The sequence below is a fragment of the Canis lupus genome, chromosome 25, assembly GCF_011100685.1.
Source record: "Canis lupus familiaris isolate Mischka breed German Shepherd chromosome 25, alternate assembly UU_Cfam_GSD_1.0, whole genome shotgun sequence".
In the NCBI taxonomy this organism is placed as follows: domain Eukaryota; kingdom Metazoa; phylum Chordata; class Mammalia; order Carnivora; family Canidae; genus Canis; species Canis lupus.
In genome coordinates, this window is record NC_049246.1 from 11,738,286 (window position 1) to 11,753,322 (window position 15,037).

A 15,037-nucleotide genomic window follows, 5' to 3' on the forward strand; every position below is an offset into this window, starting at 1 on the left:
CGGGTACAATTTGCCATTTTAACCATTTTTAAGTGCACAGCTCAATGGCATTGAATACACTCACAGTGTTGTGCAACCATCACCACCATCCATCTCCAGATGAAAATTTTCATCTTTGTAAACTGAAACTCTGTCCTATTAAAGACTCACTCTCAGGTGGTCTGGGTGGCTCAGTGGTTGAGCTTCTGCCTTTGGCTCGGGTCGTGATCCTGGGATCCCAGGATCGAGTCCTGCGTGGGCTCCCCGCAGGAAGCCTGTTTCTCCCTCTGCCTATGTCTCTGTGTCTCTGTGTGTATCTCTCATGAATAAATAAATAAAATCCTTAAACAAAACAAAACATTCACTCTACTCCCTCTGCCTCCGCCGCTGACAGCCAACATTCTACTTTCAGTTTCTATGAATCTGACTATTCTAGGTACCTCATATGGGTAAAATCATCCAGTATTGGTCATTTTGTAACTAGCTTATAAAACAAACCTTTGATAAACTCTGTATGGTGACATTTATTGATAATATACTGCATTGCAGACTGTGCTAATGGCTTCACATGTATCGTCCCATTGAATACATTGTGAAGTTGGAGGTTGTTCTGGGCAGTCTGACCAGGCGATGAAACCAAGGTTTAGGAAGGTGAAGTCACTTTAGACACACTAAACAGGTCCTAAGTGTGGCCCTGGCCTGGAACCACACCCTTGGCCTCCTCACAGCCACACCCAAGGTCTGGGCTCCTGTCAGTGCTTCTTGCTCAGTCCTCAGCTAATGAAAGTAGTCTGGTAACGGCAAGATTATATGAGTTCCGACTCTCAATCAGCCTCATATTAAAAATGTATATGAAGGAAAACAATCTGTTTATCTGGCATCTTATTAGGAAAACACTCCCATGAAAGCTCCATTCATGACATGTTAAGGGCTCCTAGTTGAAAGGAGCAGATGTATCAATATTTCAACGAAAGAAAGAAAGAAAGAAAGAAGAAAGAAAGAAAGAAAGAAAGAAAGAAAGAAAGAAAGAAAAAATTTGTGCCAATTGAAGAATTTTCTTTATGTTGGGGCACCTAGGTGGCTCAGTTGATTAAGCATCCAGATCTTGATCTCAGGGTTGTGAGTTCAAGCCCCATGTTTGGGCTCCACGCTGGGCATGGAGCCTACCTACATAAAGAAAAAAATTCCCCGTGTTCAGCTGAAAGTCTCTTAAGAGAAAAATTATAAGAAAATCAAATATAATATATTCAGCAACCAGAACATAAGAATTCTATCTGGTATGGTCACACAAATCATAAGGCTACATCTTTATATCATTTCACTTTTAAAAATGCTTTATTGATACATAGTTTGTGTATCCCGCAACTCTCCTCTATGTGGTGTACTATTCAATAAATTAGTTTTTTGCTTGGCTGACAATTACTTTACCTTCTGACCATCTGTCACTTCTTCGATTAATTTGATTGGTGAGAGTCAACAGACGTGAAGCCCAGAGTGCTGAGCTAAGCCTAGTGGCATGAGCTGCTGAGTTCCACATTAGTAATTTGTATTTTGTTGTTGTTATCAATATTTTTTCTAGGTCTGCAACTATATGATTCCTTAATTTTTGTGTGTCTTTTTTTTAAGATTTTAAAATTTATTTATTCATGAGAGACACAGAAAGAAAGGCAGAGACATAGGCAGAGGGAGAAGCAAGCTCCCTGCGGGGGGAGTGTGGGACTTGATCCCAGGACCCCGGGATCATGACTTGAGCCAAAGGCAGATAGATGCTCAACCACTGAGCCACCCAGGAGCCCCAATTTTTTTGTGCCTTGAAGGTTCATATGTTAGTAAGTTATTTGTAGTTCCATTATTACACATTAGATATAGTAAAAGAAAAGAGTCTATCTCTGATCTGTGCCAAAAAGGTAGTAATATCATTAGGGAGGTCCTTCCTACCCTTGTGTATCAGCATTGCCATGAGCGGAAGGAGTCTCTACTTAGAAATTCAGATGTCTATCTCCTGCTGCTCTCAGAGGAATGGAGAACCTCCAGGCTCCAAGCCCCAGGCAGGAGCTCCTTTGTGGGGGGTAGGAGACCCTCAGTGTGCAGAGAGAGATAAAAGCAGGAAACAGTAAGGGGTCATGCTATAGAGGTGAGGGACATGAACCATGGACCCAGGATGATCTTCCTCTTGGCTCCTGTTCTCCTTTCTTTTCCCAGAGTCTGGGGAAGAGGGTGGTAATAAGCCTGGGGAACCTGGACAGACCAGTGGTGGGGATCCAGCCAGACTCTCCCTCAGGCTTGTCTACCCACAGTCTTATTTGGACGTTGCAGACACTGCACAGGTCACACTAGAGTGAGTCAAGGCTCAGGGTGGTGGGGCCCTCTAGGAGGAAGGGAAGAAATGGATATTGGGCTGTTAACTGCATCCCCGGTAAAGCCTGCATGGGCAAGAATAGACTCCAATGGCAGAAAGGAAAAAGGAGAAAGTTCTGTGGTTCTGAGAGTGACACAGAAAATATTAGCCCACACCTCTGTAGTGCTCTGTAAAGGAGCTATTTTAGGTATGTCTGTAGAGTTACTAATCTTTCACAAAATCCCACAAGGTAAATACATTATTATCCTCATTTTAGAGACGAAACTGAAGAACAGAAAGTTCAATACTTCTTCAAGTGTTGGATCATAGTGGCAGAGCCAGGATCAGAACTAACCAGGGTTCGTGCTCTTCACACTGTGTTCTACTGTCCCAAACTGTGTACACACTACAAGATTCAATGTGCTTTCACATTTACATAGGTACATGATATATACGTGTTAATCTTACATATTTTCCTTCACATGCAAAGACAATCCAGTAACGGTGGTACTTCTGGCATTGGATTGACTTCCTTGAAAAGCAAGTTTTATCAGCTTCTTTTCGAGAGATGAAGTCTTGGCCACTCTGTCAACCATGACCTTTTGGGCCAGGTAGTCATAAGGGACCTTGACTGGCAAATGTCTACAAACAGAGGTAGGACAAAATCTGTGCTTGCTGATAGATTGTCAAGGGCATTGCTGTCACCCGCCTCTCATAAACCACAGTGACAAATGTAACTGACTTACTAACGCTAATGTGGTTGTGCTACCTTTGAGTTTTGACTCAGATGGAGGCAAACACGTAGCTAGTGTGGCGTTTAGAAATAAGTTTGCATTTTTTTTCTAAAGGGAAACAGCAGTGATTTCTTTATTTTAAAATTTTAACCTTTCCTTTTCTTTGACTTTATCTTCCACAATACTTTTTGTTTTGAGTGTACATGAAAGGTATTAGGGTGATAGATTTAATCTATGTGGTCATTCGGTCAACTAATTCACTGCATGGTGTTTATTGGGTGCCTACCGTGGGCACGGTTCTAGACACCCAGGACGCAGAAGCAAACAAGACACAGGTCTCCAGGCTCATGGAATTAGGGCTGATAGATGATATGCAAAGACGTAAATATAATAAGCAAGGTGACTTCAGATAGGTGTATATAGATTCAGGAAGAAAATTACACATAATGGTATTTGGGAGACAATTGAGAACAGGGTAGAATTATTTCTTAGACACCATATCCTGTGTAATGAGCATTTATGAAGTACCTATTGTGTTAAGCATCTGCAATACAGAGAAAGGGCAAAACACACCACCTGACCACCTCTCCAGCAACAGCAGATGAGAAATCAAATTCCATGTGGGTGGACTTGTGACCTGTCTTGGAGCTACCAGAGAAAACTTCCTGGGATACCACTGACATAAAATGTTAATGACACCAGAAGTCTCTCTGGCTTCAATGCCCACAGAGAAATAGGGTCCGTCCCGATTTTGCAGGAACGGTTTGTTGGGAAACATTTCCCACGTAGACATCTCCACTCCCTGGATTAGAACTTTAAGCCTGTGTTTGCTCATTACACAAGTATTGTGGACCTACTTCTGCCAGAGGCATTCAAAACATGCCAAGCTGATGTTGCATAAAAAAAAAGAAAACAGATTGTGCCTTCAGCAAATATAAGCTGGTGAGTAGAGTCAGCTTCGCTCACTTTCGAGAGGGGAGCTGACATTCCGCTGCCTCCGGGTGAATGCAAGCAATGGACATTGAGAAGGTCAACTCCATGGACTTTGGAGAATTTGTGGATGTGTTTGGGAACGTCATTGAGAGATGTCCTCTGATCGCGGCTGCTGTTTGGTCCCAGCGTCCATTCTCCAACTTGGAAGATTTAGAGAAGCATTTTTTTGACTTCATTGATGCCCTTCCCCAGTCAGGTAAGGAAGGCTTCAGCATGAGACGCTGAGAGTCTCTCCAAAGGGATTTCAAATATGCTCATCAAAATGCTTTTAAAGATTTTAGCCTAGCTGCTTATCATTGATATACCAACTGGAAATTTTTATTGTAAGGTTTAATTTCCTCAGATGTAATTAATGGGAGTCAGACACTTGCAGGGTGTTAGGCCAAAAGTAGAATTCAAGACGTATGTTGGTCTCAGCTCAGGCTTTGATCTCAGAGTCGTGAGTTCAAGCTCCTTATTGGGCTCTACACTGGGTATGGAGCCTACCTAAAAAAAAATATATATATATTTTTAAAGAGACATATGGTGGCTCAGGTAAAGTGACTGTTAAATAGTAAAGCTATGAAGTCAGGAAGAAAGAGAAACAGGCACTCGTCTCCTCAGGCCTCACAGCCACTCAGAAGCCAAGGATCAGGCTAAGGGCCCACCTTCTCTTAGCCAAGTATGTTCACTTTGGGAATGTCCCGTATGCAAGAGAGGAGACATCACGGTATCAGAATATCTCAGGAGCCCAAGGGAAAGAGCAAATGGCTGACATTTTTACCAGAAAGGGCCAGTCAGGACTGGACTGCTGAGGAAAGTAAACTTTCAGATCAGCAACTCCCTGAGGGAGTGAAGGGGAAAAGACAAAAATCTGAAGGAATTCCCCTGGAGAAAGGGAAAGAAATTGCTGATTTCCTCTGGGTAGAGAGAGAAAAAGAGACACTTGTGGGTGTGGGGTGATGAGAGGTGGAGTTGGAGGTTTAGTCTAACCCCAAGTGACTCACAGCCTCACAAGGATTCAGACACTGAAGGTTAGAGTCAGAGCTGCTTCCTGGGCTGTCCTGATATCTTCAGAAAAGCCTGAAGGGAGGTGAGGGGCCAGGGCTGCCTTCAGAGAGGGGCTTTCCACAGAGATCTGGTGTGTGTGTTGCGGGGGGAAGAAGTGCCACTCTTTTCTCCATTACGAGGCCAACAAACAGACTCTTGCTTATCTGTCCAGAGTTTGACATTTGGAATTCTTTCTGATTGTCAGATGAATGTCTCCCAAATAAGGAATTCATTTTAATTATTTTAGGCAAGAAGGGAGCAGAGTGTTATAAAATCAAAGTGACAGAAATGTCGGGACCGTGTTGGCAGTCGCCTACTTCTGGGGCCTTTCTGAGCTCTGCCACTGGGCTTAGGGAATAGTGGGGCTGCACAGCCTTGTGACTGATGACTCCCAGGAATGGTCAGCCCCGCTTGATGAGCAAAGGGGCTCCCCTTGTAGGCCTCAGCCTGCAGAGTGAGCTGGAAAGAGCAAGGAGCCACCAGAGCCCATGTTCAAAATGTCTGCCAGGAAAATGCAGGTCAGATGAAAGCTTTCTAGGCCAAAGGGGAAAGGATCTTTAAAGGGTATGAATGCCTTATGAATGGCATATTTTCTATATCAAGTTTAAAAAAAAAAGGGAGAATCCCGTCGTCTATCTCAATAGCTGAGGGGTGGTGGGGCTGGGAAAGGAAGGTATTGCATGGATAGTTTAAATCTAGTCATCACTGGTTTATCCAGTTATTCAACATTTATTTAGGGTTCACTGTGCCAGGAACTTAGATCACAAAATTAAAACTTCCCTATTTCTGTCTTCTTTCCCACCAGTAGGCACTCCAATTAGCTTGAGCAGAGGTTCTAGTGAAGGTTAGTTAAGGTCTAGTTGAGGTTAAATCTAATCAGGGATGCCTGGGTGGTTCAGTGGTTGAGCGTCTGCCTTCAGGTCAGGGTGTGATCCTGGGGTCCTGGATTGAGTTCCACATTGGGCTCCCCACAAGTATCCTGCTTCCCCTTCTACCTATGTCTCTCCCTCTCTCACATGTTTATTCTCATAATAAATAAATAAATCTTAAAAGAAGGTTAAATCCATCACAACCCTGAGCAAAGTGGGATTTGGGGATTGGCATTCAATACCTCCATCCTGAGGCTTGTGCTTGATCCTTCTCCTAACTCAGTTAGGGAACTCTCCTAACTCAGTATTCTGGCCCATGTCAGAACCCCACATCACTCGGTAGATAGGATACTAGGACTTAATAAGAATTGAATGATTTAGAAGATGAGATCATAAAATGATTTTGAAAAATGATGGATTCTAGTATCTATTCCCCACACGTTTTACCTGGAGTATCTTTATTATTTTTTTTATTTATGATAGTCACAGAGAGAGAGAGAGAGAGAGGCAGAGACACAGGCAGAGGGAGGAGCAGGCTCCATGCACCGGGAGCCCGACGTGGGATTCGATCCCGGGTCTCCAGGATCACGCCCTGGGCCGAAGGCAGGCGCGCTAAACCGCTGTGCCACCCAGGGATCCCCCCTGGAGTATCTTTAATGGCAGGTTAGTGGGACAAAAAGTTGAGGGGTTGTTTGCTTCTGCACTAGACACTGTTCCGTACAGGAACCTCCCTGTGGGTGGAACCTACTTTTCTGTCCACAGTCTCTTAGGCAGCTGGGAGCAAAGCTTCAGTGCTGTATGGGTGGTTACACTATATCTAATCCCTTCAAACTAACACAACAACTATGATGAAGATGATGTTACACATGCCACTAATAATAGCAATAGCTAACATGTATTTAACTGTTACTACTGGTGTGTTTCAGGCACTTTTTTCAGCAATTTACATTTGACAAATCATTTAATCCTTATAATAATCTTATAAAACAAATATTATACCTATTTTACAAATGAAAAACTGAGGCACAGAAAGATTAAATGACTTGATTAAGAGCACACAGCTTGAAAGTGGCAGAACTGGGATTCAAAACCCTGGTAGTCAACCCAACAGCTTTTGAAACATTTTTAGAGAATCAGAACAGTCTAGAAACAGTTTCTAGGGGGTTTCATCTATTCATTCACTAATTTACTCAATTAGTGTAGTGCCTGGTGTCCCAGATCCTATGTTTGCTTGTTTATTTATTTTGAAAGATTTTATTTATTTATTCATGAGAGAGAGAGAGAGGCAGAGACACGGGCAGAGGGAGAAGCAGGCTCCATGCAGGGAGCCGGATGTGGGACTTGATCCCAGGTCTCCAGGATCAGGCCCTGGGCTGAAGGTGGCGCTAAACCGCTGAGCCACGGGGCTGCCTTGTTTGGTTGTTTAAACATTTTTTTTAATTTTTTAATTTATTTATGATAGTCACAGAGAGAGAGAGAGAGAGAGAGAGAGAGGCAGAGACACAGGCAGAAGGAGAAGCAGGCTCCATGCACCGGGAGCCCGATGTGGGACTCGATCCCGGTCTCCAGGATCGCGCCCTGGGCCAAAGGCAGGCGCTAAACCGCTGCGCCACCCAGGGATCCCTGTTTGGTTGTTTAAATGAGCAAATAAAATGGGATTCACTGAATAGTCTAGCTTTAATCTTTGCATGGTTGGTAACAAACTGGGTGTCATGAAGTCTCTGATTTCTAAGACTAAAAGACACCTTAAAGAAAAGTTCAGGATAGTGACCTACCTGATCAAGGATTTGTTTTATACATGATCTAAGAAAACCCTCTACCATTAGCAAAAAACAAAATCTTGTTTCTAGAGTAAACCAAGGGTGACAATCCAGTTCTGTTGCGCTATGATGACTATTGGTCAGTAGGTGGCAGTCTAGGATTAATATTCAACTCCAGCACTAATTAGCAAAATACCCTTTTGACCCAATCGGTTTCTGACTTCCGGGCAAGGAACTCAGCAAAAGTAAAGGGAAGACACACACACACAAACACACACACACACAGCCAATAATCAACCAATTCAGTACCGATTTGTGTTAAAAATCAAAGAGCAGGAGCACGTGGGTGGCTCAGTGGTTGAGCGTCTGCCTTGGGCTCATGCCATGATCCCAAGGTCCTGGGATGGAGTCCCGCATAGGTCTCCCCTCAGGGAGCCTGCTTCTCCCTCTGCCTATGTCTCTGCCTCTCTCTGTGTGTCTCTCAAGAATAAATAAATAAAATATTTTTTAAAAAAATAATAAAATAAAAATCAAAGAGCAAAAAAAACCCCCACGCATCTCCTTGTGACATTTCAGAATTGGATAGTGCCATAATTTACTATTTACTACTTGTTTCAGAACATAGTTGTTGAATAAATTTAAAAAATACTAATAATTCCCTGAACTGGAGACTATAAGGTATTTAGAAGAGGCTATTAAAATGTGTTCAATCAAAAAACATGTAGCACTCCTTTCTAAGAGTGACGTGTTGGTCAAGTGTCCACTATGCCCCAGGAATTGTAGCAGGCATTGAGGATAGAGCAAAGAGCAAGACAAATGCCTACCTTCAATGAGTTTACATTCTAGTCAAAAGAGACAGGATTAACATAAATAAATGGGATAATCTCAGGTCCTAGAAACTATTGGAAGAAAATATGTAATCAAAGAGGTCTTTCTTAGGAAGTGACATTTGCGTTTAAAACCAAAAGATGAGAAGAAAGCAGTCTAAGATCTAGAAGAAAGCCATCTAAGAAAAGGAACCTGAGATTTTTGGCATTTGGGAATTGTACCAGGAAGCCCTGGTACACAGAGAATAGTGAAATATAAAGATATAAGGAAAGAGAGGTCAGGTAGAGGGACTGTGGTAGTGGTAATAGTGAGGGCAGATGCTCATTTGGACTAAGGTTGGAGCAGGAGAGATGGAGAGATGCGACTGGATTCTCAGAATACATGTTAGAGTTAGATTCAACAGATTTTTTTTAAAAGATTTATTTATTTCAAAAAAGAGATTTATTTATTTATTTTTGAGAGAGAGGTGGGGGAAGGGCAAAGAGAGAGGCAAAGAGTCTCAAGCACACTCCTGGATGAGTGTAGAGCCTAACTTCTGGCTGGATCTCATGACCCGGAGAGTTGGAGGCTTAACAGAGTCTACTGCCTAGGAGCCCCTCAACAGGTTTTTTGGATGGATTTGGGGGGAAGGAAGGTCAAAAACAAAGAAAAATTAAGGGTAACTCCTAAATTTTTAGTCTGAGTAACTAGATGGGTAGTGGTGCTATTTTCTACGATGAGGAAAACTTTAGAATTGAGAGGACAAGATGGGAGTTTGTTAAGTCTGAGGTGCCTAGTAATCACCCAATGAAAATATTGGTGTCCATGGGATCCCTGGGTGGCGCAGCGGTTTAGCGCCTGCCTTTGGCCCAGGGCACGATCCTGGAGACCCGGGATCGAGTCCCACGTCGGGCTCCCGGTGCATGGAGCCTGCTTCTCCCTCTGCCTGTGTCTCTGCCTCTCTCTCTCTCTCTCTCTCTCTGTGACTATCATAAATAAATAAAAATTTAAAAAAAAGAAAAAAGAAAAAAAAGAAAATATTGGTGTCCATATGGACCATAACAAAGGAACTCAGTGGAAAACTGTAGGCTGAACTGGATCTTGGTGTCCACAAAAAACTGACGGCATTCCTGCATCAGGGCTCCCTGCTCAGCGGGGAGTCTGCTTCTCTCTCTCTCTCTCTCTCTCTCTCTCTCTGTTTGCCCCTCCCCCCTCATTCTGTCCCTCTCTATCAAATAAATAGATAAAATCTTTAAAAACCAGCAACCCCCCCCCCCCAAAAAAAAAACTGATGGCATTTAAAGACATGGGACCCAATGAGAACATCTGGGCATCAGTGTAAATAGAGAAGGGAAGAGTTGTAAGTACTGAGTCCCCGGGTACTTCAGTGTTAGTGATCTGGCAAAGCAAGAAACAGTGGAGAAAGGATGCAAGTGATGGTCATCTTTTAAGAGGGGGAGAGGAACAACCATGTGACATTCTCTCAAGAGGTTGAAGAAGAAGACGACAGAGCACTGGTCATTGGGCTTGGGCAAGACATCTGATGAACATCATCCATGACTTTGATGAGTGCACACAGGTGTGGTAGGTGGGGCTGAAATCTTGATAGAGCAAACCTGAAATAGAGGTGAGGAAGGAGGCAACACCAAGTAGACAACTCCTTTGAGGAGTTTGCTGTAAGCAGGAGCAGAGATATAGGGAGAAAGTAGAGAAAAGAGGGAATCAAAGTGGGTGTTAATTTTGCCAACGGGATGAGTGATTCTAAGACATGTTTGTGTGTTGATGAGGATAAAGGAGTGCAGGGAGTAGGGGGAGAAATGGCTGCTTGAAACTGTAGTCTTGAGATGAAAAGAGGGGCTGGCTTCAAGAGCACAACAGAAGGGACAGATGATCCATTGTGCCATGCGGGAGAACGCACTAGTTCCTACTGAGCAAAGAAAAGAAGAGGCTGGTGGGCTGTAATAGGGTTCTTGCCAATCGCCCACTCTGCAGTGGCCACTGTTGTCTGTCCTGTTCTCCTGTTGAGATAGAGTGTCAGCTCTGTGCCAGGAACTCTCCTGGATGCAAAGATTCATGACTTGTCGTCAGAGCAAATAATACGCATCTACACCTACATCCCTACATGTGTCATACCAATGGCACAGGCAGTAGGATTTTAGGAAAGACTGAAGAATAGACAGCATTGAAGTGGTCTTGTGAACCGCAGGTCCCTCCACTGACCTAGCTAGCGCTGCACCCGAGTGGGGCTGGTTCAGTGCCACCCCTGGTAATACTCATGGGGTCAGTGGTGTGGGGCAATAAAGAGGGCGTTTTTGGCCAGACAGGTGGGATCAGGTTCTATTTTTTCTGAGCCACCATCCTGTAACAGGCTCCCTGCACTTTTCTTTTTATTTGTAGCTGTGTGTGTGTGTGTGTGTGTGTGTTTTCTTCTTTTCTTTGCTCTGCCCTTCTCTGGGCCTCCCTTCTCTCCTCTTCCTTCTCTCCTCCCCACAAACAGAGTAAAACGAGGGCTCAATCCTGGGCAAACATTAACCCCAGGCGGTGTTTTCAAGAGGGGAGATGAACCCAGGGGAGTGGGAAGTGAGGTGCAAAAGCGAGGAGGAACAAGGCAGGTCTGGCACACCTGGGACCAGCGCTGGGCACCATGGCCTTCCTGCTCTGCAGTCAACTAGAGGAGTCTGCTGGGGGCCCTAGGGGGATGGACACCCCCCCCAACCCTCCCCCCCAGCGCCACCCACCAATAGCTTACTACTTCCCCTAAGCTCAAGCTGGGCCTCTAGAGAATAAGAAACAAGGGGGGAAGGGAAGCTGAGAGAGAGGGAGTCTTTGAGAAGACCGGTCTCAGCCCCCCTTGCCTACAGATCGCTTTGAAAACCTGAATATGCAAGGAGGAGGCGCCAAGGTGAGCCCTCTGTCCAGACCTGTAGAGTCGCCCAGGACTCGGTTTCCCCATTCCCCAGCCAGCTGTTTGAGGGCCCAGGGCTTGCGCGCGTGGGTGCGGAATAGATTTGGTGTGGTAGGGGCTCCAGGGGCACCGCCAGCCTCCAGGGCCAGGGGTTGGAGGGGAGTGCAGGTAGGGAATTCAGCACCTTCATTTTCACCCACCCTGACCAGCCGCAGGAAAAGAATCACCTAGTGTTTCCAACGCCCCAGGGACATGCACATGAGAGGGGATCTAAAATAATGTGTTACACAGGTGGAAGAATTGGTGACACGAGTTTCGTTTAACTAAGCACTCCTTAACCCTCGAAGAGCAGCCAGTTCCCCCAAGTTGCCTGTCATTTGAGCTACAAGCTAAGTGACTTTGGGCAGGTCACCTAATCTAAACCGAACCTTCACTGAATACTCTCTCTTTTTTAAAAGATTTTACTTATTTATTTATTCATGAGAGACACCGAAAGAAAGAGGCAGAGACACAGGCAGAGGGAGAAGCAGGCTCCCTGTAGGGAGCCTGATGTGGGACTCTACACAGGACCCTGGGATCCAGACCTGAGCCGAACCGCAGGCGCTCAATCACTGAGCCAGCCAGGAGCCCCACTTGAATGCTCTCTTAAATTTATTTTTTTTAAGATTTTATTTATTTATTCATGAGACACATGGAAGGAGAGAGAGGCAGAGACACAGGCAGAGGGAGAAGCAGGCTCCAAGCAGGGAGCCCGATATGAGACTCGATCCCGGACCTCCAGGATGCACCCCCCGGCTGAAGGTGGTGCTAAACCACTGAGCCACGGGGGCTCCCCAACTCTCTTAAATTTAGATGTTCACCCACCCTACCCCCTTGTTCACCCCCCTCCCCCAGCCACGGTCTATGCATTAGATGGTACCATCCCCAACATCCTTTAATTGGGCAGAAACTACAAGGTTTGAATGCTGGGAGGTTTATGTTATAACTAAAGCAGATTTAAATGATGTCCCTTTCCAGCAGAGCTCCTGACTATTCCCAGGGCCACAGTCGGATGCTCCCAGCTGCACCACAGTCCAGTTACAATGTTTACAACGACTAATAATAATGGCTGTTTATTGGATGTTTGCTGACATTAGGCACTGTGTTTTAGGGAAATGAATTGTCTCTAATCCTCACAGCTACTCAGCAAGTCAGGTGTCATTACCCTCATTGTACAGATTACGGCAGTCTGCTTACCATATCTGAAATCTTGCCCAGTCTTGAGGATTTGAATTCTCTCTTTAGAGAGCTAAGCAAAATGGTTGGCCAGGGCTCAGGGAAACTCCTTGGGTTAGGATTTAAAATCTCAGGTATCACACCAGGGGGTTCCAATTTTAGGCCTGGGAGATTGAGAGGTTACCTTCCAGGAAAACTCCAAGTTATTCTCCGTGATGTCTTTGGAACCTACTTGTTGGAGCAGGGGAATGAATCTCAGACAGGGTGGGTGGTGAGTGGGTGCTTCTTTCCTAAAAGGAGGAAAGCCACTTTCCTTTAAAGGGCTGTGGAATTCCTGCTGGAAATGGGTTTCTTTGCAGTTAATCATCTGGACGGCTCTTCGGATGCTTGATTCCAGAAGCGCAAAACTCACACTTAGGATCACAAAATCCTGGACATTTATTTGGCAAGCCCCGTGGATGTTCTCCCCCGCCCCCCGCCCCCCGGCCCTCCCCTCCCCTCCCCGCCCCTCTCCTACGGAACAGAACGAAACCCATTCCGTGGCTTTTGCAGGAAGTCTTCAGGCCCTCGCGTCCGGCCCTCTCCGACATCAAAGCCCCCTTGAGAGCAAAGGACTTTGAAAAGATACGAAACGCTCGGTCTCCTTATCGCGTCCCTGCTCCCTCCCGAGCAAGTCGTAAATTCCGAGGCCCAGCGGCCTCTCCCCTCCGCTCTTCTTGCCCCAAGGTCTCAAAGGACAAACTTGTCACTTCCCGCCCCGCCCCTGGGTCCAGGCCGAGGCCGCCGAAGCTGGGCCGGAGGGCGAGGGCAGTGGGCACCCCCGCCGCCCCCTGGAGGCCTCCCCGGGCGGGGCGGGAGGGCGCGCGGCCCTGCGCCCTCCCCGGGCGCGCTGACGAGTCCCGCCGCCGTCTGTGCTTCCCCGCAGGCCGAGAGGGCATCCTGCGCTGCCACCCGGACCTGGCGGGCCGCGAGCTGCAGCAGGGCACGCTCAGCGCCGAGTCTCGGCGGGAGCAGAGCGGCGCGGGCCTGACGAGCCTGGACGCGGACGAGCGGCTCCGGCTGGCGGAGCTCAACGCGCAGTACCGCGCGCGCTTCGGCTTCCCCTTCGTGCTCGCCGCGCGTCGGAGCCACCGGGCGGCCGTGCCCCGCGAGCTGGCGCGCCGGCTGCGCTGTCCGCCCGCGCAGGAGCTGCGCACCGCCCTGGCCGAGGTGAAGAAGATCGGCCACCTGCGACTCGCCGACCTCCTGGGCGCCCACCCGGCCCGACTGTAGCGGCCGCGGGCCCGGCCCCCGCGCCGGTCGCACGCGCTGGGAGCGAGGGGCGCAGGCCCGGAACGGCGTCCCCACGCGCACAAAGGGAGGGGAGGACTGGGGCCATCGTGCCCTTTTGTCCATCCACCCACATGCACACGCTTTGCCAAATACACAGGTTCGTGTCTGCCCCCGGTTTATCCAGCTTCAATTCTTCACTCCTTTTGCGGCCCGTTGACGCCACCAGCCGTTGTGGATTCCAAAGCCCGCATCCAGCTCGCCTCTCTGGCTCCGCATCCTCTCCTGCTAAGCCCGGCTGCAAAGCAAAAAAAAAAAAAAAAAAAAAAAAAAAGGCCAGAAAAGGAATCCTTTTTTTTTTTTTCTTTTCAGAAAAGGAATCTTTTTATGCCACTGCGGTTTGTCTGTTTTTTCTTCTCCCACCTCATTTGCTGTGCCCGACCTTTACATGTGAGAAGACGTAGTTTTCTCATTCTGGGGCGCCTACGGGAGCCGGAGCCCGAGCGAGAAAAGCAAAGTACTGGTTTGGATCCTCCCCAGGCGGGGAAGCCGCGGGTGGGGGTCGCTGGGCGGGAGGGAGCCTCGAGGTGGGCCAACATTGGGGAGGCGTCGTGGGGGCAGGCGGAGTAGCTGCCTTAGTCGCTCTTGAGAGAGGGTAGGGAGTGGGGGTGTCTCCAAGGTGGACGAGCCTGAAAGTCGGGAGCCGGCGGCCTCTGGGACCCTCCAACAGGTCGCCCCTCACCTTGGGACTCTCCCAGAGATCGGGCCTTTAGAGTTGGATTGTCAGAACTCCAGGCTGTCGTCCCCCCCCCCCGGGGGGGCATTAGATCATTAAAAAGTTAAAAATGAAATAAATAATAATTTAATAATACTCACTGAGTACTGCTGGGTATCCTGGCCTCCCCAGGTGAAGATGAGAACCACCTTCCACCTCGCTGATAAAGCAGGTAATAGGGGGAAATGGCGCACATTGAAATCCTTCTGGCCTAAGGCCATTCTGGGGTTCCAGAGCTGTCTGCACTGAGGGCCAGAATGCCCACTCATGCAGAAGGAGCTCATCACACACGCTCTCTGTCATCCCCCCACACTGGAAGGTCTATCGTTCAGGTCCTAAAGGGTCCTCCTTAAGTTTCTGGTGG

General features: G+C 47.2%; 1 protein-coding gene across 1 annotated transcript; it reads left to right on the plus strand.

The window, feature by feature from the left end:
• The first annotated feature begins 3,977 nt into the window (after positions 1 to 3,977).
• On the plus strand, positions 3,978 to 14,769 carry URAD (ureidoimidazoline (2-oxo-4-hydroxy-4-carboxy-5-) decarboxylase). The gene is made up of 2 exons (XM_038573392.1): positions 3,978 to 4,240; positions 13,555 to 14,769. Exons 1-2 carry the CDS (start codon positions 4,057 to 4,059, stop codon positions 13,899 to 13,901), a joined length of 531 nt encoding a protein of 176 aa, XP_038429320.1. The 5' UTR covers positions 3,978 to 4,056; the 3' UTR covers positions 13,902 to 14,769.
• Positions 14,770 to 15,037: the final 268 nt, after the last annotated feature.